Source organism: Tachysurus fulvidraco, chromosome 1 (genome assembly GCF_022655615.1).
Source record: "Tachysurus fulvidraco isolate hzauxx_2018 chromosome 1, HZAU_PFXX_2.0, whole genome shotgun sequence".
Taxonomy (NCBI): Eukaryota; Metazoa; Chordata; class Actinopteri; order Siluriformes; family Bagridae; genus Tachysurus; species Tachysurus fulvidraco.
The window spans coordinates 11,424,582-11,446,765 of record NC_062518.1 but is presented as its reverse complement, the minus strand read 5'-3'; the positions used below and the strand labels follow the sequence as shown (position 1 = coordinate 11,446,765).

At 40.8% G+C, this 22,184-nt stretch overlaps 3 protein-coding genes across 6 annotated transcripts in view; 1 reads left to right on the top strand and 2 right to left on the bottom strand.

The window, feature by feature from the left end:
• The first annotated feature begins 913 nt into the window (after positions 1–913).
• On the top strand, positions 914–5,466 carry cdt1 (chromatin licensing and DNA replication factor 1). Its single transcript, XM_047822265.1, has 10 exons — positions 914–1,673; positions 2,224–2,334; positions 2,428–2,666; positions 2,877–3,071; positions 3,336–3,481; positions 3,576–3,676; positions 3,897–4,085; positions 4,280–4,423; positions 4,536–4,737; positions 4,995–5,466. Exons 1-10 carry the CDS (start codon positions 1,032–1,034, stop codon positions 5,156–5,158), a joined length of 2,133 nt encoding a protein of 710 aa, XP_047678221.1. The 5' UTR covers positions 914–1,031; the 3' UTR covers positions 5,159–5,466.
• Positions 5,454–16,828, bottom strand: aprt (adenine phosphoribosyltransferase). The gene is made up of 5 exons (XM_027133038.2): positions 16,675–16,828; positions 16,270–16,373; positions 8,993–9,126; positions 6,991–7,069; positions 5,454–6,838 (listed from the first exon to the last, which is right to left on the bottom strand). Exons 1-5 carry the CDS (start codon positions 16,800–16,802, stop codon positions 6,702–6,704), a joined length of 582 nt encoding a protein of 193 aa, XP_026988839.1. The 5' UTR covers positions 16,803–16,828; the 3' UTR covers positions 5,454–6,701.
• Positions 16,829–19,651: 2,823 nt separating this feature from the next.
• The window catches only part of galns (galactosamine (N-acetyl)-6-sulfatase), a 30,524-nt gene continuing 27,991 nt past the window's right edge, over positions 19,652–22,184 (bottom strand). For all 4 annotated transcript variants that reach the window (XM_047822281.1, XM_027133034.2, XM_047822293.1 and 1 more), the window contains 2 exons: positions 20,788–20,905; positions 19,652–19,769 (listed from right to left, as the gene is read on the bottom strand). In XM_047822281.1, the coding sequence (XP_047678237.1) occupies positions 19,683–19,769; positions 20,788–20,905 (205 nt within the window). In that variant the 3' untranslated portion in view covers positions 19,652–19,682. The remainder of the gene's footprint in view (positions 19,770–20,787; positions 20,906–22,184) is intronic.

The following is a 22,184-nucleotide window of genomic DNA, read 5'->3' as shown; positions in this document are numbered from 1 at the left end:
ACACACTACGGACAATTTTCCAGAGATGCCAATCAACCTACCATGCATGTCTTTGGACCGGGGGAGGAAACCGGAACGTTAAACATCAGTAATTGTAAAACTGTAATCTCACTGACTTTAATAGTGGGGTGGTTGTTAGTGCCAGCAGGTTTTGTGTAAGTTTTTTTTAGAAACTGCTGATCTCCTGGGGTTTTCACTCATAGTGTTTACACAGAATGTTACGAGTAGAAAAGAAAAATCCTGTGAGCTAAGGAACTGCAGGCTGTAACATTAACAATGATGAGATTAACAATGATCAATAGTTTCTGACATGTTCAAACAACCATGACACAGAGATCACACTTATTCCCTATTCTGATGTTTAATGTGAACACTGACTGAAGCTCTTGACCCGTATCCTATGATCTTATGCATTGTTGCCACAACATTAGATTGATTAGATCATTGGATAAATCTACAGGTGTACAGGAGTTCAGGCGTACATTAGTTCAGGTGTACATTAGTTCCGGTGTACATTAGTTCTGGTGTACATTAGTACATTAGTTCAGGTGTACATTAGTTCTGGTGTACATTAGTTCAGGTGTACAGGTGTACATTAGTTCAGGAGTTATTTAAAATCTATTGTAGATATACATGCAGGAATATATTTATATAAACAAATATGAATTAAAAAAAATATATATGTGGGTTGAATATCAAATGGTTCCCTACTCCCTATTTATATAACTACATAGAGTATAACAGTGGTATTAGAGTATTTACAGCAGGAAGCCATTTGTTATTTACTTTTCTACGTTGAGCTCATGTCCAATCACGTACACGTACACTTTGTTTGATCACTGAGATAACCAATCGGAGTGCTTGATGTACGGAAACTCCATATCGGTCCGCCTACAAAGGTCACGTGGTACGATTTCGCGGGAAAGTTTATAGAGGAAGCGCGCAGGGGAGAGAGACGATTGTTCAGCGTCTCAGGTTTTCGGCGGTTAACTTAACAAGGGTAGGATTTTATTTTGGTTTGTTTTGTAAGCATGGCTCAAGGCCGAGTCACTGACTACTTCGCACAGTCTAAGAGAGCAGGCGTTGACCGATCCCTGCGGTCTAAATCTCAAAAACCGAGCGAGGACAGTGTGGTGTCTATAAGCAGAGCTCAGAGGAGCAGAAGCTCGGCAAAAAAACACCTCAGATCTGCAGAGGAGGAAAGAGAACACCTCAGATCTGCAGAGGAGGAAAGAGAACAGCTCAGATCTGTCCAGGAGGAAAGAGAACAGCTCAGATCTGTCCAGGAGGAAAGAGAACAGCTCAGATCTGTCAGAAAGCAGCTCAGATCTGTCCAGGAAGAACGAGAGCAGCTCAGATCTGTAGAGGACGAATTTCTCAGGGTGATCGATGAGGCTGTATCTGCTCCTGATCATGTGGAGAGCAGCACCGGGCCTCGGAGCCCAGATAAAGCCGGTCCGCCTGAGAGTCCCCGAACACCGAAGAGGACTTCATCTGAGGCCGGGTTTGATATCTGCTCGGCTGTGTTCGCTTCCGCCACTGAGCAGCACAGCACGGCTAAAAAACGACTCCGGATCACTGGGAAGGATTTAAACACGACTAAGAGCGCGGAGACCGTGAAAAGGACCGCGAGAAAGAAGCTAGTTCTCTCCAAACACGAGGAAACCCAACAGGTAGCTTTTAAAGCTCAATGTTTACATCTAATGCTAATGCTAACTGTTGTTTTTGTACCGTACTGAACTTTAAATACGGTCGTGTAGCAGTTACAAGCATTTTATTTCACACCCTCAAGTTTGAACAGGTTTATGTTTGACTCTTATGCTACAACATTGTTATTTAAAAAAAGAAAAACTCCATTTAACCCTAATTCTTATTCATAATGATGAAATCTCGCGATATACACGGATTTAAAAAACACACACGATATAAACCCCTTTTAATCCACGTGACTCACATTTAAATAATCTGTGAATAAAATCCTCATGTGCTGTCATGTTGTTCAGATGTGATCTGAGGCTCAAATAGAGATCAGGTTTTAGTTCTGATTGTTTTCTTGCCTTCGTAGTGCACTTTTTATGAGCAGTAGAAACAATTCAGTATTCAGTACTATTTAAGCACTGGTGATGTTGAACCAGGACATCATGTTAGTACATTAAAGTAAGCCAGCCAGATGATGGCACACCTCACTCCTTCACTGATCACTCTTATGATGTTTGCATGCAGGCACCGGCGAACTCGCCAACCCGTAAAGATTCGGTCTGTGTAGCCGAGCGTGGGTCGAAAGACTCACCTGTGAGCAAAGAGAGTATCTCCAAGCAGCCTACCACGAACAAGGTACGCTGCAGAGGATCTGCCGTGACCATCAGGTGTTTTTCTTCAGTCCGGGATTTTGTCCTAATCAGTCGTTGTGTCTCTGTCATCTTCCAGAAAACGTTCTCACTAGAGGATGTGGCTTCGCTGAAGGCTCGCCTGCAGAAGCTGAACAGAAAGGCTGAAACGGCGAGTTCGCCGACCCCAGCACCGGTGTCTGATCTTGCTGAGCTCAAAGCTCGACTGGTCAGCGCCAGGGAGCTCGCAGCCAAAGCGCAGCAGAGGAAGGAGGAGAGAGTGGTCGAGGAGGAGAGAAGATCGGAGGAGCAGACCCAAGACCACAAAGTGACTGAAGGGTAAGATTTACAATCGCACGTTCAGGAACGTTACAGTCATCACATTATGCGCCGGGCTTGTGTGGTAGTACTGTCCATGTTAATGAGCGGATGTTGGTCAGACTTTTATTAAACCACTAAACCTGTCTTGCTCTTCTCCAGTTTTTATCACAAATAAACTGAAACGAAGAGAAATACTCAGTTTAACTGTTTGTGCTTTTCCCACTTCAGCGAGAAGCTTCCTGCTTATCAGCGCTACTACACTCTAGCTCAGGACGTTCCCCCTGGCCTTACCCTGCCCTTCAAATACAAGGTTTTAGCAGAAATGTTCCGCAATACGGACACCATTGTCAGCATGTTGTTCAACCGCTCAGAAACAGTCACCTTCGCCAAAGTCAAACAAGGAGTCCAGGAGATGATGCACAAGTAAGTGGCTTTCTTTTCTAAAGACTCTCCAATGTGAGTGCTTTGTAACAGTAAGTTCCTGACATTGGAGACTCCTTCCATAAATATTAATTAAACAGAACCTGGCAGAAAACCTCTCCACAACACAGAAGTTGCATTAATATGAACCTCTGAGTTGTCTTGCAGGCACCAGTACCATCATGACTGCTGTTTATTAAAAAAAAAGTCAGATTTGAGAGCTCGAGCCAAAAAAAAAAGTAATTCCTTGTTTCTTCTTCTCTTCAGACGTTTCGAAGAGTCTCACATAGGGCAGATAAAGACGGTGTTCCCGTCTGCTTACATCTTACGGCAGGAGAAAAACATCCCGACCTTCAACACAACAGTAAAGAAATCCAACTTCCAGCTCACCTTGGAGCCGGTCATAGAAGAAGGTGACTACCTCGTATTGATTGTTTTTTTTAAAAATCTATTTAAGGTGTGTGTGTGTGAGCCTTTGTTTACTGGAGAGCTTTTGGTTTACTGCAGAAACAAATGGCACCAGGCCCATCCTGTCTGCTACTCGCCTGGTGGAGAGGAGGAGCATTTTTAATCAGAACCTGGTCGAAATCGTGAAGGGACACCATAAGGTTAGTGTTTGTTTTTATACAGATTTCCATCTAATTTAATAAAGCATAAATCGGAGTCCATAAATAGAAAGATACATTTTTTCCTCCTTGACATTCATGAAGATTTATATAAATACGATACAAACTGGGGATCTTAATGGACAAGGTGTGTGTGCGTGTGTGAGAGAAATGTACACATGCAAACCTGAACGTATAATGATCTCTCTGTTCTGTCCTGCAGATATTTCTAGCGTCGTTGAACCCCGCTTTAGTTATCCCTGACAATAAACTAACCCGCTGGCATCCCAAATTCAACGTAGACGAGGTGCCCAACATCCTGCCCAGCGAATTGCCTCAGCCTCCACAGACAGAGAAGCTTACCACGGCTCAGGAAGTGTTAGACAGAGCTCGCTCCCTCATGACCCCTAAGGTAAATGCAGGAAGCAGCAGAACCATCAGCAGACTGGGAAAAGTTACAGCATTAGGTTACAATTTCATGCCTTGTATCTGTCCACCTTTCTACAGCTGTACATGTTTAAGGGGCTATAATGATTAAAGTCGCACATTAGTGTATGTGTAACATTAAGGATTTTTTTTTGTCTTATTAAATGTCCCGACTTTCAGATGGAGAAGGCTTTAGTTAACATGGCACTCAAAACAGCAGAGGCAGCTTGTTCAAAAGAGAGCGCGACGCCGGTGAAACCAACTCCGACACCCATCCAGACTCCAAGCGCCCTCAAAGGAGTCCCTCAGTCTCTGCTAGAGAGGGTAGGCATTTCCAACTCCATGCTCTGTGCTGCCATGACAGTTTATCATCAGCTTAGGCTCTCTGTTGTACCATTTCCATGTTAAGTAAACTTTCCTCTGCTTTCTTGCGCAGATCCGGGCTAAAGAGGCTCAGAAGCTGCAAGCGGCTATGACGAGGAATCCTGAACAGGAGGAGCGTCTGGGGATGATGACACGTCTGCCAGAGATGGCCAGGATTCTGAGAAACGTCTTCGTAGCTGAGAAAAAGCCGGCTTTGATCATGGAGCTGGCCTGTAATCGCATGATCGCTAGCTATCGCTCTTCTCTCAGTGCAGGTGAGAAGCTGCTCTTTATTAGATATTATTATTATTATTATGCAGTGTTGTTTTTTTTTAAACTGCATTCACACATAGTAATTGTCAATGTACTATGAAGTCCTACTGCTGGTTGCCATGGTAATAACAATTATCGTTGGGTGGAGCTAAAACGAGAGATTCTAGGGGAAAATGTGGAAAAATAGGTGTTGAAGAACTGAATCATTTCTGAATTAAGTTTTTAACTAAAAGTCGTCGCATTTGTGTTTTGTCTTTAGGGGAAATGGAGAAACACCTTCGTATGCTGGTGGAGTTGGCTCCGGAGTGGCTCACGTTGCACCCCGTCAGAAAGGATTTCTACCTCAAGCTGAACAAAAACACAAATGTGAACCTGGTTTTGGAGAAACTGAACCAGAAGATAAAAGAAGCGGAAAGACACTGAGACGCCGCGGATGCCGGACTTGTTGGAACAATGTGCAATAGATTCAGGAATTGACTCCATGTTTTTAATCTTTGGACTGGATACAGTGCGACTTCATCTAAACACTAGTCTGTGAGAAAATACAGAAGTTTGTGTGAATTTATTTTTTTTTTTTGTTTTGAAATGAAACTGATGTTAATGTGGCTGTGTTTTAGGCTTATATTATGGAGGTGAGCTGTGACGACTGTGATGTTCGTTATACAGCAGCAGGTCATGTGATGGGTCTTAGAGCTGCTTAATTCACCAATAAACAAGCTACTTTAAACTTTTTTAATGGGTAACAAAGTCGATCATTTGAATTGCTCAAACATCCGTTTGCATATATACAGCATTTTCTGTAGTCAGAAGTCTATGTTCTTCAGGTCGTTCATGAAGTGGCATTTTTACTGCATCAGTGAGAATAGAAACCACCGCTGTATAGAATGTAGCATGAGGAGGAAAAGAAAATCTCAAACAAAAGCTAAGAGGTTAATAAAGTTTGTATGAGAGATTACACTTATGTAAACAGTGTCACTAAACTTCATCATGAATGAGTTTGCATGGATTTTTACACTTTTGACCGTACGATCCGTATATAACAAAGTTTAAACTGCTTCATTTTATTGTGTTTGTTGCATTTAGCAGACCCACTGATCCAGGGCTTCTTTTACTGTATATAGCTGTGCTTTAGAGTCTGGATCAGAAACACAAGCTCATGCTAGTGTGTTAGGTCTGTGACTAAAATGCCTCTGAGGACATTTAATGAACACACTTATATTTGTCATTGATTAAAATAAAAGGAAGAAAGTCAAAACCTAAAGCATAGATTATGATAAAAGAAATGTGTTTGATGGACCGGAGTGTGTCTGATTGCAGCTTTGCAGTTAAATCACAAAATCCTCAGCTGATGGATAATCTAGTGTTTGCTTGTTATTAACGTATCAAATATTTTTACTGGTTTAGTAAAAGTCAGTCCAGGTCGTTTCTAGATATTTTTGAATTTTTGTTTGTATGAGATGGACATGGAAGACGTTCAGGGTGGATTTTACATTTAAGAGAAATCCTGTCTTGAAATGGCTAACTGTAATGATGAAGATAGCTAACTAACAAATGTATGATCTCATCGACAAACTAAAACATAATCATGGCACGTTTGTAAAACAGGCTCCAGTGAACCGGCTTAATGAACAACAGACATATGAAGAAAAGCAGAATCGGTGCAATAATTACAGCAGATGTCTTACTATTCACATCCCAACTAGTGGAATGACGCTGAAATTGTTTCTTATTCAGATATATTGCCTTGACTATAGATTGTTTGTAACTGCATAGCCGCATCCCGAAGGACAAAGCGTCCCACTTGGCGAATCCTCCTGCAATTATCTGATGATTACTTAAACCCTCTACCATTATTCTTTAAATTAATGAGACGCAAGAGATTGAAAAGAATCTCATGCGTATGAACTCATATCTCGGTGTAAACATGGAATGCGTCGTACATCTCGGTACAGATGTGAAAGTATGTTCAGCATTGTAACAAAGAAAAGACGGGGCTGGGGAGTGTTTGTGCTCCGCCGAGGTCCTTCAGCTCGATCACCACCAAGCAGCCGAGCACATGAGCCTTCTGTTTCTTCATCAGCTCACACGCTGCATGTAGTGTCCCTGACAAAAGCACAGGATGGTTAGTTCCGCCTATGGATTATTTCGTCGTCTGTACAAAAAAAAGGTATCGACGGAACGTAACATTGTTTGATCGATGAGCCTGGGGTCTCTTTAAGAAAGAACATACTGATATTTCACTAACTGTTACACACCTCCAGTAGCCAGCAGGTCGTCGATGATCAGAACATTCTGTCCTGGCTGCACAGCGTCAGACTGAATCTCCGCCTCAGCCTGCAAGACACGATCAAGAGACGACGATGAATCCACATCGATATACCTGCTCAATTCCAATAGGCTTTGAATCTTTTCACAGTTCAAAGTAATAATAATACAGTGATAGCTTGTTTAGAGTGTGTGTGTGCCCTGCGATGGGTTGGCACTCTGTCCAGGGTGTATCCTGCCTTGATGCCCGATGACGCCTGAGATAGGCACAGGCTCCCCGTGACCCGAGGTAGTTCGGATAAGCGGTAGAAAATGAGTGAGTGATAGCTTGTTTATCGCGGTTAATGGGGACTGGAACCCCTCGAAGTAGGATTGGCCCTAAGTTTGACCTTTTCACTGATGGTCATCCTCTTCCTCTTGGGCTCACCAGAGGAATCTTTAAAAGGGGCACGGCGCTTAGGAGGCAATGTAAGGGCTTAACGAAAAGTTAATTTCGAACACAATACACGAGACAGTTGACAGCGTGAACGAGAGTGGCGAGATACAACAAGGGAAGAAGCTGGGAGAGGATGCGATGATGCACAGCCAATCAGCTCAGATCTCGTGCTGGGAACCAATCCTGTGCCTTGTCTGAGTGCCCGTGGGTATGTACAAAGCTTCTGAGAGAGTTTCTCTCTTTGTCTGGCATCCTGGGAAACCGTTTTTATTTTTGATGAATATTTTTGAAAAATCAGCGATGCACTGAGGCCGTGAAACTTGAACCGCGAAGTAGCGAGGGATTACTGTAATAATAATAATAATAATAATTTGTTCAACAAAGATTTTCCTCCTCAAAAGATTAGATTAGATCTTTATGCTTATAGAGTCCAAAATAATCCACTGATCCAACTAGCTCAGACATTTAACATGATAGTCATGGCCTTATTAAGGTCTCAGTGCTGATAATCAGGTGATAAGCAATAGTTAGAGCTTCTTATCTGACCAGAGAGCCGATGACTTCCCGAGTCATGAGCAACACCAAGTAGACGTGTTTGCGTCCAGTGATGTTGAACTTAAATGCGAATATGGAGCAACCTGAAACAACTTTTCTTTCTTCTCCAATATAAGATATGTTCTTCGCTGTGGTTCCAAGTGCTCTTCTCTTCTCACTAATGGCATTACCTCAATTTTAACCTTTGGCATTACTGTCTGGATCGGTAGATAAACCCATACGATGTTTGCAAGTTTTCAACCGTTCTCGGTGGATCTTCCCATCTGAGTATGTAATGTTTCTGTTTGGTTCCTACAGGTTCTCATGGTGTGATGTATCCCTGCATCAACTGACAGAATTGTACTTATTGTTACCGTTATTTTGGTCCTGCCTCTCCCAGCCATGCCTCTCGTCAGTCAGGTCCATAAATATTTGTACACCGACGTCTCCAGCAGTATACAGGAGCTGAGATACAAACGTTCAGCATTCATTGAAAGGAATCCTTCATGTTTCTCCTGGAAGATGTGGCCAGTTATTATGTAGGGTTTTTTTTAACCAGGGGAAAAAAATTTGAGTTCATCTACCACAGATTTGAGTGGTCTTCATTTCACAGAGTGGTCTTCACAGAGTGGTCTTCATTTCAAATGTAAATGAATACACACATGAATACAACTATATGTTTACAAGCTGTAATTCCTACACTGTTCACTGGATGTAAATATGCTCAAATTAAAGCTGAAAGTGATCTTTAATACTTCATTTTAAATCCCGTCTATTGTAGTTGTCTTTTGGCTGAGTGCAGTTTTAACACCTTACTCCCTTTTTAATGCAACTCTTCATGGTTAATCCGGGCTTGGCACCAAGGCCTGAAAGTTAACTCTTCGGTGGTGGGGTTAGCTTCCTGCCCGGGAATCAAACCTGAGCCGCGGCAAAGAGACCCAGTTAAAAAACAAAAACAAAGGTCTGTGTGTGCGTGCATGTAGAAATAACGTTCCCTGTAGCCGCAGAGCAGCGGTCCTCACCGTGGCGTACTCGAGGGTGTACGATACACACTCTGTGGGACCAGGAAGTTTTCCTTTCTTCCTGACCAAGACGAAGCCGATTCCTAATCTCTGGGCCAATAGCGGGCCGAACAGAAAGCCACGGGCCTCCAGACCTGCAAAAAAAAATATTTTTTTTTACAATGAATAAAATGAGTTGATGACAAGATCAACAAATCTTCCAGCAAGAACCAGACTCTTTCAATACGAATAGAGTCCCTTGTTGTGAGCTTAAATTAATCGGCCTGTTTGAACCGCTGGTCTTTGGAATTCCTGGGAAATCCTTCTGGTCACCAGCATTGCACTTTAACCACTGACCTACCACGAACCCTGATAAAAGTCAATAATATTTTTTTTAAAGTCCATTTAATCCTGTTTAAAATGGAGTAATATATAAACACCAACATCTGACAATCAGTGGTTATTTGAGACTTAATGGATTCATTTAATTCCTGAATTTAGAAGCTTCTAAAGTGGTTTAAGGGCAGCTGAGACGTGCAACGTTCTGGAAACACACCGAGGCAGCTCTTTAATTGTTACAAGGGGAAACTGCCTTTAGACTGGACTTTTCCAGAGCAAGTCAAGATTGTTAGGGATAGAAATGAGCATAAATCTTTCATGAGTTATTAAAAGGGTAAAGAAGTTACCTTCCCATCACAACAACTGCTCTAGATGGTACGATACTGTTAGAACTGGCTTTTAAAGCACACAAAAGAACTCACTAAAGGTGCATTAGCTCTGCACACTAAATGTAAAACACCATTTATGTCAGAATGACCAACAAGCTTGCGCTGTGTACAAACTGATATTTCCTTACAAATGGCACACTGAAAGAAAATCGCAGTAATGCACGAGCAGCCGAAAAATCGACAAGGCTGCAACTTGCGTTGAGGAAGATCGCATGATAAAAACCGTTCTGCTGAATGACGGCACGTCAACGAGCAATAAAACGACTGCGTTATTTCCCATTCAAGTTACACGTGTGTGTGAGAGAAGATCAAAGTCTATCGATATGTAGTATGGTCATAGAGGTAGAAGTCTTCTAACCACATACTGTAGATTGTATTAAAATATGATGTGTGTGTATATTAGATGACATCAGAAAAAAACAGAGTTAGAAAGAATTTTTATGCTTTTTTTATTTAGCAGAAAATGCCTCAGGAAGGCAGTAAAACGGTCTTAACCTTTGCAGGTTTACGTGAAAAATGTAGTAACGTGAAAGCAGTGTGATGGAAAGAAATTATGATTTTACTAAGAAGTTGTTTGTGAGGGTCTGATCTTGTGTGTGTATTTGTCCGGAGTTTGATCTGAGACTAATCAGGTTACGTTGTAATGTTACCAACGATCGACGATATTTATAAAATCTGCTATAAAATGCTACACGGGGTGTTGGGTCTTGTTGTGCAGCAGCACAAATAAATTGTGAACCTTTTTTCTCTTGCCCGTGCTTACCAGTGTGCTATTTTGTCACAAACTTCCATAACAGTGGTCATGTGGAGCGGAGCTGAACCCGAGGCTACCTGTAGGAGTTCAGGTACACTGGAACTGTGCATGTGAATGCGAACATGACTTGTACTCGGGTCTGCACTCGAGCAGGAAGTAAAGTAACCTGTGAAAGTCTGTTTCCACAACACATGTATAGAATGAGAAAGGGAACGCTGTGGTAAGGAGTCTTACGTCACACACTAGCACCAAAATAAGGATAATAAGAGTCTGAAAGCAGCCGGGAACAAATACACTCCTCATCAGACCACAGCAAACTGTCCTGTGTGAAAACCACCTAATACTCCAGGAGAAATCCGGAACTCTCTAGAAATCCCTAAAAAGAGATTTTATTTAAATAAATGTATGTAATAACATGAGTGATAAGCCCAATCTGGATGGCATTATGTCCTGGTGGAATTTCACTAGTAACATTTTACAGGTGCCACTTTGTTCTTTATAATACATGTATTTTCTGTCCAACAATTAACTAACTAACTAACTATGGTTATAGTAAAGAAGAAAGTATCTATCAATCATTCAATCTATCAATCTAGAATGAAAGTACCTACCTACCTACCTACCTACCTACCTACCTACCTACCTATCTATCTATCTATCTATCAAGAAAGTACCCATCTATCTATCTATCTATCTATCTATCTATCAAGAAAGTACCCATCTATCTATCTATCTATCTATCTATCTATCTATCTATCTATCTATCTATCTATCTATCTATCTATCTATCAAGAAAGTACCCATCTATCTATCTATCAAGAAAGTACCCATCTATCTATCTATCTATCTATCTATCTATCTATCTATCAAGAAAGTACCCATCTATCTATCTATCTATCTATCTATCTATCTATCTATCTATCTATCTATCTATCTATCTATCAAGAAAGTACCCATCTATCTATCTATCAAGAAAGTACCCATCTATCTATCTATCTATCAAGAAAGTACCCATCTATCTATCTATCTATCTATCTATCTATCTATCTATCTATCTATCTATCTATCTATCTATCAAGAAAGTACCCATCTATCTATCTATCAAGAAAGTACCCATCTATCTATCTATCAAGAAAGTACCCATCTATCTATCTATCTATCTATCTATCTATCCATCCATCCATCATGTTTTTATACAGATCTACACTTCTCACTGTACCCTACACTAGTATCTCCTCATCTGGATGAATGAACATTTTACTTCACACACAAGGCTCAGACACAGTGACAGTTTCAGGAGCCAGTTCTCTTTAGGTAAAATTCTCTCATTAGATGAAAGAAAGTGAACGCTGCTATTAATGGTGTTAATGATGCCACGTGTCACACAGTTTGATGCTCTCGCTTCTCTTCGGCTTCCCGTTTCTGATGTTTAGTGGTAACTGCTTCTTGTTTAGCCTGAAAGTGTGTGTGTGGTCAGTGCCATGTATCAGCATGCAGCAAAACCCTCACAGGGGAAACAGATGAAAAGTAATGGTCAGTATATACTGTGGTGAGACAACATGGAGCTTTACGCTCACCCCAGGAGTGCATTATAAACCACCAACTTTTTTTGATTCTCCTTTCCCGTATGGACATCAGAGTGAATCACCCAGGGATCGTATTCAGGTCTTCTTCTTTTTTTGTTTTTGTTTATTTGTTTATTTTCAATGTTTCTTTAGACATCATTTCCAATCCACCCAGAAAGCAACACAATGTATTTCTACAAGTCTGTTCATTCTGATGAAGACCTTCATGTCCTCTAGAGTTGTCTCGTAACAGCAGCTCTAGAGCTTGGGGGAAAAAAGAAACGACAAAAAACAACCTACTAATCCAATCCCACTACAGTGCTGGTTTGATGACCGAGCTAATCAGCTAAAAGGAATGTAGCTTAAAAGTGCGAGGACTCGCAACAGTGGAGTGATTAACGTGGCTCTCAGATAATCTAGTAATAGAGGTCCCACAGAAAAGCTGTAAAGAAAATTGAATGCAAGCTACACAAGAAAAGGCTAAAAATATTTACACTAGTGTTTCCTAATCCACTAATTCCTCACCAGAGCTGGATAACAAAAAATCAGGACCTAGAAGGCACCAACTAACACGTTTCTGTAAAACTGTGCAGCAAATAATACTAATAAAAAAAAACAAAAACAAAAAAAAGGATTGCAAGAAATCTCATTTAGTGTAGATTGAATTTGTACATTTTTCATTTTAACATGAAACGGGAAAACAAGAAGATTCCCTTTTATTATTTCCTAAAATTGGATTATTTGAATAATATATATATATTTAAACTTGTTTCCACTTGTTTCACCAAACAAAGCTTAGAAATCAAATATTCATGTACTCCAGTGGACATTTCTCCATTTTAGGAGTCTTTTTTCAAGCCTAATCTCTGGTAACGCTACATCAGTAAAACTGACTGTAAGTTAATCTGCTGATCAGAAGGTTGTGAGTTCAAGTCCAAGTAGCGCCAAAAGCCGCCTTGTCTTGTGTTTTCTGTCTCAACTGTGAGTCTTTTTGGATAAAAGCTTCAGCCTAGTGAGCAGATGTAACTGAGCAGAGCACGCAGAACGAAATTGTACTGTTTCTAAAGTGAACTGTACAAACAACTGTGAATCTGTAGAACACCAACTAACAAGAAGTGCCTCCCTTTCGACAGCGAGAGAATACGCAGGATTCGGCCTCGCTCATATTTGCAGATTTTCAGGTACTTCCCAGCACGACATATAAAAACGAAACAGGATTCCTGACCGATACACCCAGTGTTCCTGGCATCCGGTCTCCAGATCCACCTCGACCATGATCAGGATGAAACGGCTACCAAAGAGGAAAGAATGTATACAGCACTTATATAGAGCACTCATTTAAGGCAGTAACGAGAGGCACAGAGGTCACACCACACGTACTTCAGAGTGCTTCACAAATGCATCATCTTTACTGCTATCACAAACAATCTGAGCGTTACAATGAACCTAGCAAAGAGAAACCACAGAGCACAAAAGTAAGAGCATCTGATTCGGTTCTGAGGGTTGGGATTCCATTCCTGACCAGGACACGTCTCGACCTGAGCGCAAACATACAGCTGAATGCTTGTGTTTATAATTAAAGCATCCAGAAATCCAACTCTGCTTATACCTTTATATCGTTTCTAGTTCCAGTACTAAATATAAACCAAATTCCTTTGTCCATTTCTTTCTTTCTTACAATTGTTAACATTTTGCAGATTATGCAAAGTATATGCGAACTCATGACCCGGACTGTACAACAGCAGTTTGTGATTAGATTAGAACTACTTCAACTTATTCAAGTGATTAAAAAACGGCGTGTTGTACTTCGCCCCCTTTATCTTTACGCTTGACTCTGTGGAACATCTGTGAGCCAAGTTCTGTTATCACTTACACCTTATCAGTGATAAACACTCACTCACTATCCAAACCATTTATCTTTATCTATTTTTTAGTTAATAAAGTAAAACACTGCAGCCTTTTCAGCCTAAAAATATACACACACACACAATTTTTTTTTCTGTTGATCTCATGGAAGTGATTCCGCACCTTGAAGGTGAACACAGAGAGAATGAGGATGAGCTTCTTCCCACAGGCCATCCGGGCCCTTAAACTGGTGAACACCAAGAGCCTGAAGCCCTTTCTGGACTGCTCAAATCTGCACAACCACCACCACCATAGTCGGAACATTGCACATTGCACTATATGCCCATCCTGCACTTTAACATTTACATATGTCCGTTCCCCTGCACATCTCTGCATCGCACTACCTCTACATGTTTGATGACACCACCTCTGTTTCTGATTATATTTTCTATTTTTACATAATAATTTATCATATAAGGGGGCACGGTAGCTTAGTGGTTAGCACGTTCGCCTCACACCTCCAGGATCGGGGTTCGATTCCCGCCTCCGCCTTGCGTGTGTGGAGTTTGCATGTTCTCCCCGTGCCTCGGGTTTCCTCCAGGTACTCTGGTTTCCTCCCCCGGTCCAAAGACATGCATGGTAGGTTGATTGGCATCTCTGGAAAATTGTACGTAGTGTGTGAGTGAATGAGAGTGTGTGTGCCCTGCGATGGGTTGGCACTCCGTAAAGGGTGTATCCTGCCTCGATGCCGGATGACGTCTGAGATAGGCACAGGCTCCCCATGACCCGAGAATAGTTCGGATAAGCGGTAGAAAATGAATGAATTTTACAATATACTTTTCTGATATTCTTGCTTTGATATTATATTATATTCACTGTGTACGATCGTGTACGTGACGAACAAAATTTGAATTTCAAATCCAGCTTCATCAGACCAGGCTATATTTTTCTAGTCTTCACCTGACTAGTGTTAGTGAGCGTGTGCTCAGTTTTCTGTTCTTGACTGACAGAAGTGGTGCTCGTCTGCTGTCGTAACCCGTCCACCTCGAGCTTCCACTGAGATCCTTTTCTGCTCACCACATTTGTACAGAGTGGTTGTCTGAGTTACCATAGACTTTATCGGATCGAAACTGTCTGGCCGTTCTCCGCTGATCCGTCTCCTCAAAAAGACTTCTCCATCCACAAAACAGCAGCTCACACAATTATTGAGATCATTGTTTTATTTATTGCACAACGACTGAGTAAACTCAAGAGACCGTAGTGTGTGGAAATCCCAGGAGAACAGCAGGTAGAGAAAAATTCACGATCACTGAGATGCTGAGATGCTTTTAAACGTTCTGATGGCTGATGTGAAAACTCCCCAAAGCTACGGATTCATATAAATTATAAAAAAAAAAAATTTCCTTGCTGCCACCTTATTGGCTGGTTAGAGAACTATAAATGAGTAGATTACTGTAGCATTTTAACGTACAATTGTCCCTGATATTGTGCACAAATAACAAAAAGTCTTCTAGTGGCAGAAATCTTACTCACTCACACTGGAGACTCCTTACATCCTACCAACAATTTCAACAAATGCAAGTCTTTGTTAAATTACTTTGAACTTTTTTATTTAAAGATCAGTTTTAGCGTTCGATACAAGTCCATGTGAATTGTTATGTTCACCTTGTAGAAGCCAACATCCTGAGTAACTCCTACTAGGATATTCGAGCCATATGCACCAAAATCGGATATGTCGTAGGTCTGAAGTTTGTTGCTATTACATTTCTAAGCGATCCAAGTTCCGGTACTCATGGTACCGGGTCATAAAGTGGCCTTTTTGCCATAGACACCCATTATAAATATTAGAGGTTTATAACTCAGCAAACTTTCAAGCCATCTACACCAAACTCGCCCAGCTCCTTTAAGGTGATATTCTGGACAAAGGTTTAAATTGGTGTACCGACTGGCCTTTCGGTTTTCCTGCAGCTCCGCCCCCAACATATGCAAAATCAAAAAACTTTCCAAAACATTGACATGTGACGTATTAAAGCACTCAGAACAGTGAAGGGAACTTCCTTATGGGTATTCAGATGACGTCACGTGACCTCACGTCCAAAAAACAAAAAAATCTCAAAACACTCAGCACAATGAGAGGAATTGCTCATTTCCACTCGCCTCCAAAAGTATTGGCACCTTAGCATCCCGGTCTTTGGGAATATTTATTGCACAACGACTGCGTAAACTCAAGAGATTGTAGTGTGTGGAAATCTCAGGAGATCAGCAGGTAGAGAAAAATTCAAAATACAAGAAGTGGAATCTGGCTTGTTGTTGATTGATTAATTGCTGTTACAGGAAATGAATCAAGTCATGATCAGTCAGGTTCAAGAGCTGATGTAGTTAGAAATAGACATGAAAGTGTCTCACCCACAATGAGTTCAGTATTTGGGTGGGTTTTCCTGACATGTTCCTCAAACAGATCAATAACTGCAGCCAGAGCTTTAGGTTCCTTCAGAATAGGACAAATATCCCTGAAATGAAGGGAAACTATGTAAACACAGCAGCACGAGACGTCCGGGAGTGACGTGTAATAGTTTAGGAAACTTTAACAAAGGATAAAATAAAACATTTATGTATATAAAGTGACTTATGTACATAGCGAATAGTTAAAGGACAGTATAACATGTTTAAAACAAACAAACAAAAAAAAATCTATTCATTATATTCAGACTAAGTTAGCTCACTTAGCTTAGCATAACTACTAGCGCGTGACATACACAATAATGTACTGGTTTATAAACATGATAGTAACACATGACAGAATTCACCCACTTGAACACGATGCCTTTGACGGGAAAATCAGGAACGTTTCTTATATGCTGGAAAATGAGGTCGAGTTTTTGAGCTTGCATGCTGTCGGCCATGTTTACACGGCGCTGTGGAGGAAGGCTGTGTGTCATATCCACGCCTAGTGCACTAGGTAGGGAACACGGAAGAGCAGTTTTGGGTCGTGTTCCAATTCCGTCCTGTAGCTTGCAGCTCTGGGTACATTGGTGCAGAAAACTGATTTAAACTAACAACATGGAAGCATGATGTAGGCTACTGCAAAACACTTGTAACAAAGCCTACTTTTTATACTTTTATTAACTTTTGTAGAAATTACATTATTTACATTTAAATAATATCCATTATTTAATTGCATATATTTATTTATTTATCCTTATTTTTATATATGTATTTCTTTTTTCTCTCTCTATTCTCTTTTATTTTTAGTCAGAATAGTTAAAATATGTATTAAAATGTCCATCCATCCTTTCATTTTCTGTACCGACTATACTACACAGGGTCCTGGTAAACTGGGAGCCCGTCCCTGAGGACTTGAGCACAACATAGAGGACCTACTGGATAAAGCCAGTCCATCACAGGGCACAATCTCACACATTTACTGCATTTAGCAGACACACTTATCCAGAGTGACTTACATATTATTTTATTTTATACTACTTAGCAATTGAGGGTTAAGGGCCTTGCTCAGGGGCCCAGCAGAGGCAGCTTGGTGGACCAGGGATTCAAACTCATCTAGCCACTAGGCTCACACGCTCACACACACACTCGCTCACACTCACGCTCACATTCACTCTCACTATCTCTCACTCGCTCGCTCGCTCGCTCACACACACACACACACACACACACACACACACACACACACACACACACACACACACACACACACACACACACTCTTTAGATATGCCATTCAACCTACAATACCTGAAATTCAGAGTACCTGGTGGAAAGCATGCCAACCCTGGAACACAAGGTGGGGGCAGGACTTGAACCCCCAACCCCTGGAGAATTGAGACAAACATGCTGACTATAAAGCCACAAAGCCTGAAGATATCTGTCTCCTATATTCACAAGTAATTTAGCTATAAAGTGTTTTTCAGCCGACACACAACAATGTTTTAGAGACTGTAGACTGCAGTCAAAACACATGTCTGAAATGAGATGGCAATATAGGTAACATTTAAATGAGGTGTTTTTCACTGTTAGCAAGAAAACTGCATGAACTGTGTTCATGTCTTCAGAATTAATAAAGTTTCTCATAGCATCAGTGTTACATTTTGTGAAGCTAGGTTGACATTTCTCAGATTAGAAATGAGAAATTTGTAAAAATGTAGCACTACCACATCACAGTTGTTATATTATACACACAAACGCATGCACGCACACACACATTAACAGCTAGAGATCATGTTTCCAACACATCAACTTTGAGAACCTACTGTTCACTTGCTGCCTAATATATCCCACCTCTTTCACAGGTGCCACTGTAACGAGATAATAAACGTCACTCATGTCACCTGTCAGTGGTTTTAATGTTACGGCTGATCGGTGTACATGTTAGCTAGCTAAATCATTAACCTCGGTCATTAGCTAGCTCATTTCTGTCATCTATATTTTCCAGATGCCTGAACACCACTTCCACCACTTTACCCTTTCGAAAGGCAACTTCCATTTACACACCGTTGGTCTTGTGGCACTGCTCCGCTCTGCTTCTTAATTGCTTTAGATTAAAACATTATGGAGAAGAATAAACGGTATGGGGAGAACATGCAATCAGTGCTGTTTTTGGGTTATATTCTGTTTCATTGGATGTAAAAATAATCAGACAAGAACACCAGAACATCAGAAGACACCAGACCATTCAATGTGGCATGATTATGGGACGTGGAAGGAAACCTGAGAATTCAGAGAAAACCTACATATACATTAAAAGTACAGAATAATTCCCTGGTATTCCAGAAGCATCATAGGAATATAAACTTGGGATGGATTCAAAGGCAGAGAACCGACACAGGGGTAAATTCTCAGTGCTGGTCCCAAGCCTGGATAAAATGGAAGGGCATCCAGCATAAAACCTAGGCCAAAATCAAAAGATGCTGATCCACTCTGGCGACCCCAAACAGGGAGCAAGAACATTCATTTCATTCATTTTTTACCGCTTATCCGAACTATTCTCAGGTCACGGGGAGCCTGTGCCTATCTCAGGCGTCATCGGGCATCAAGGCAGGATACACCCAACCCATCGCAGGGCACACACACACTCTCATTCACTCACACACACACACATTACGGACAATTTTCCAGAGATGCCAATCAACCTACCATGCATGTCTTTGGCCTGGGGGAGGAAACCGGAGTACCCGAAGGAAACCCCCGAGGTACGGGGAGAACATGCAAACTCCCCGCACACAAGGCGGAGGCAGGAAAGGAACCCCCAACCATGGAGGTGTGAGGCGAACGTGCTAACCTCTAAGCCACCATGCCCCTGGGAGCAAGAACAAATGATAAATATTCCTCTAATTATTTCATTACATAAACCACACTTTCTGTACAAATGTAAAGACTTTTTGGACAGGCCTGTTTCAGCCTCAAAGAAGAGGCCAATGTCAAGTTGTCAAAGTAAGACACACATCTTATTAAGATTTCACATTCTACTACTAGTGAAGTCATGTGACAAAAAAAAGCAATAGAAATAAAATCAGTGAACAGCAGCACAGATAAACCTTTACTAAATATTTCAAATGTCAAACCTACTGTATTTATCTACTGCTAATGACGTCAAAAACGAACATAAAATTGGAACTTTACATAAAAGTAAATAAATAAAAAAAAATTATATAATGATTGTTAATTTGTCTTATTCTAAAATATTTAATTCTTGAAAAAATAACTCTTCATCATGACTGCAATCAGAATCTTTAGATAAGCATTATATGGGAAAAAAAAACCCAAAAAACTGTACAGTGATGTAAAGATATTTATTGGATGGTTCAGTGGGGCCATTCACATTTCCATGGATTAGATGGTGGGGATTTGAGGCACTTTCCCAACTTCTCACATCCTGGCGGAGCCCAATTCTGTCAAAACAAAACAAACCTCATTTACAAAGACATTATGAATATTCTGCGTTGTTACCCTTACTATACAGCCTGCTGTTTAATAAATATAAAGTGTGATATAAAACTGGACACTGGGGGGCACTGTTGCTACACCAGAGTTTTGTGTGCCACCTGCAGGACAACATCTCTAGATTAACCAGGCATACCGCATCTCAAAGGAAATATTTTCCCCTCACCTTCCAAATTATTTTTATTTACATTGAAATATATATATATATATATATATATATATATATATATATATATATATATATATATACATACATACATACATACACACACACACACACACACATACACCACTGAGTGAAAAGTGAGCGAGAACAAAAAGCATTCGAGCATTCAAAAAACATTACTTTTCTAGAAGCTCTTTACAACAGATGAAGTGCATTAAAAAAATTAATAAAACCGCTTGAAGATGTCAAAGCAGATCAAAAAACAGAAAAAAGTTAGAATATCTGAATCCTAAGTTACTGCTGCCTTTCAAATTAACGTTTAAAAAGGAAATATTCACATGAGGGTGAATCGACTCAAGGGCCAATTGTTCTGGACTACAGCGTGTGTATTTTGTTTGTGAGACAATACCATGTGAGAATTAATGCAGCCATGTATTAGCTGGGACATCATTTAATGTTTCTGCCGTATGGAAAGATTCTTATTCTTGTGCAAAGACTTTTTTGTTGTTGTTGTTAGAATTAAAGACATTGAGGTGAGGCCAAGCCTCCTTCACTGGGACGTTTATATCAAAGCACACTGATAATGAAATACTGGTGTAGGTATATAAAACGATAAATACAATAAACTCTAATTTTATTAGAATCATTTAGAAATGAAATGCTTGTGAATCTAGACACAGACAAACACTGCATAAAGCCTGGCTGGTTGTTATAAATAAAGAGACAGCAGTGTGAAATTGAGTCAAAGGTGAGGCAGGAAGGAGAATATTAAATGCCCTGATAAAAGAGGCTCGTCTCACCATCACGGCTAGATCACACATGTTTAGCTGTGGCTCTCCGGGCACGAGCGTCCGCTTATGTTGCTCCACTATGGCATTGATGCGTTCAAGAACTTGCTGATATTCCTTAGACAGGACGCTGAGAGAGAGAGAGAGAGAGAGAGAGAGAGAGAGAGAGAGAGAGAGAGAGAGAGAATGTGAGAGAGAGAGACAGAGAGAGAGAGATGGATATGGGGGAGGGAAAGTAAGAATGTACCTTGCAGCATGAACAAAACCAATCATACACACACTGAAGCGGGGCAATCACACCGAGCCATCAATTCGTCCACGCTCACACATACACAATTACACGTGCACACACAAAGAGGTGTTCTGACAAGAGCTGGGCTCTTCAGTAAAGTCAAGCACACTCAAGCTATCTTCCATCTCTCTCTCTATCTCTCCCTCTCTCTCTCCCCCTCACTCACTCACTCACACACACACACACACAGCCCAGTGAACGGTTATATACTCGAGATGAACAGTAGTCATGCATGGCAGTGCACACACAAAGCAGAGGACACAAAGGGTCAATGAAATGCCTGAGGAGAAAAACGTACACCGTTAGTTCTACATCACACCATCTGATACGAATTAAGCCAAGAACATAAACAGTGAATTTAATGGGATCCATTCTTTCTTATGTAAATAAGATAAAGATATATAAATATATAAATTCATAGTTTCTAAAATGATAGAAAATAGAAAACTCAGGATCTGCAAAAATAAAACACTGTTGTTTGTGGGTGGTGTATATTTTTTCGAATAATGAAAACATCTTCGTATAGATTTTTAATTCCCAACCTTTTTTTTTTTGCATCTATCATGGTTTTTGCAATTTGAAAAATCATCATGTGCTTATAAATATTTAAAATTTAAGCTGAAATCAATAATAATTACGTATATCGTCTCTAAAGTATGCTCCATAATGCTGGACACATGGACACACACACACGGACACACACACGGACACACAACAGTAGTGAAACCCATTGCTCTCTGAGAATTGCTTTCCTCAATAGGACCTGTAAGAGTTAATTGCCTCTTCTTCACACACACACACACACACACACACACACACACACACACACACACACACACACACACACACACACACACACACACACACACACACACACACACACACACACACACACACACACACACACACACACTAATATCACCACAGCAATTACGCCCTTAATACACTGGTAGGCCGCACCTGTGTCAGCGCCGCCTCCTGATTGGCCCCCTGGGAGTTTGTGTGTGTGTGTGCGTGGGGTGAAGGGTCAATTAGTGTAATAACCCCAGGCTCAGTCCGAATCACACCTTCACTCACAGCGCTTCAGCTCCCCCCAAGGGAACACAGCCTTCCACCA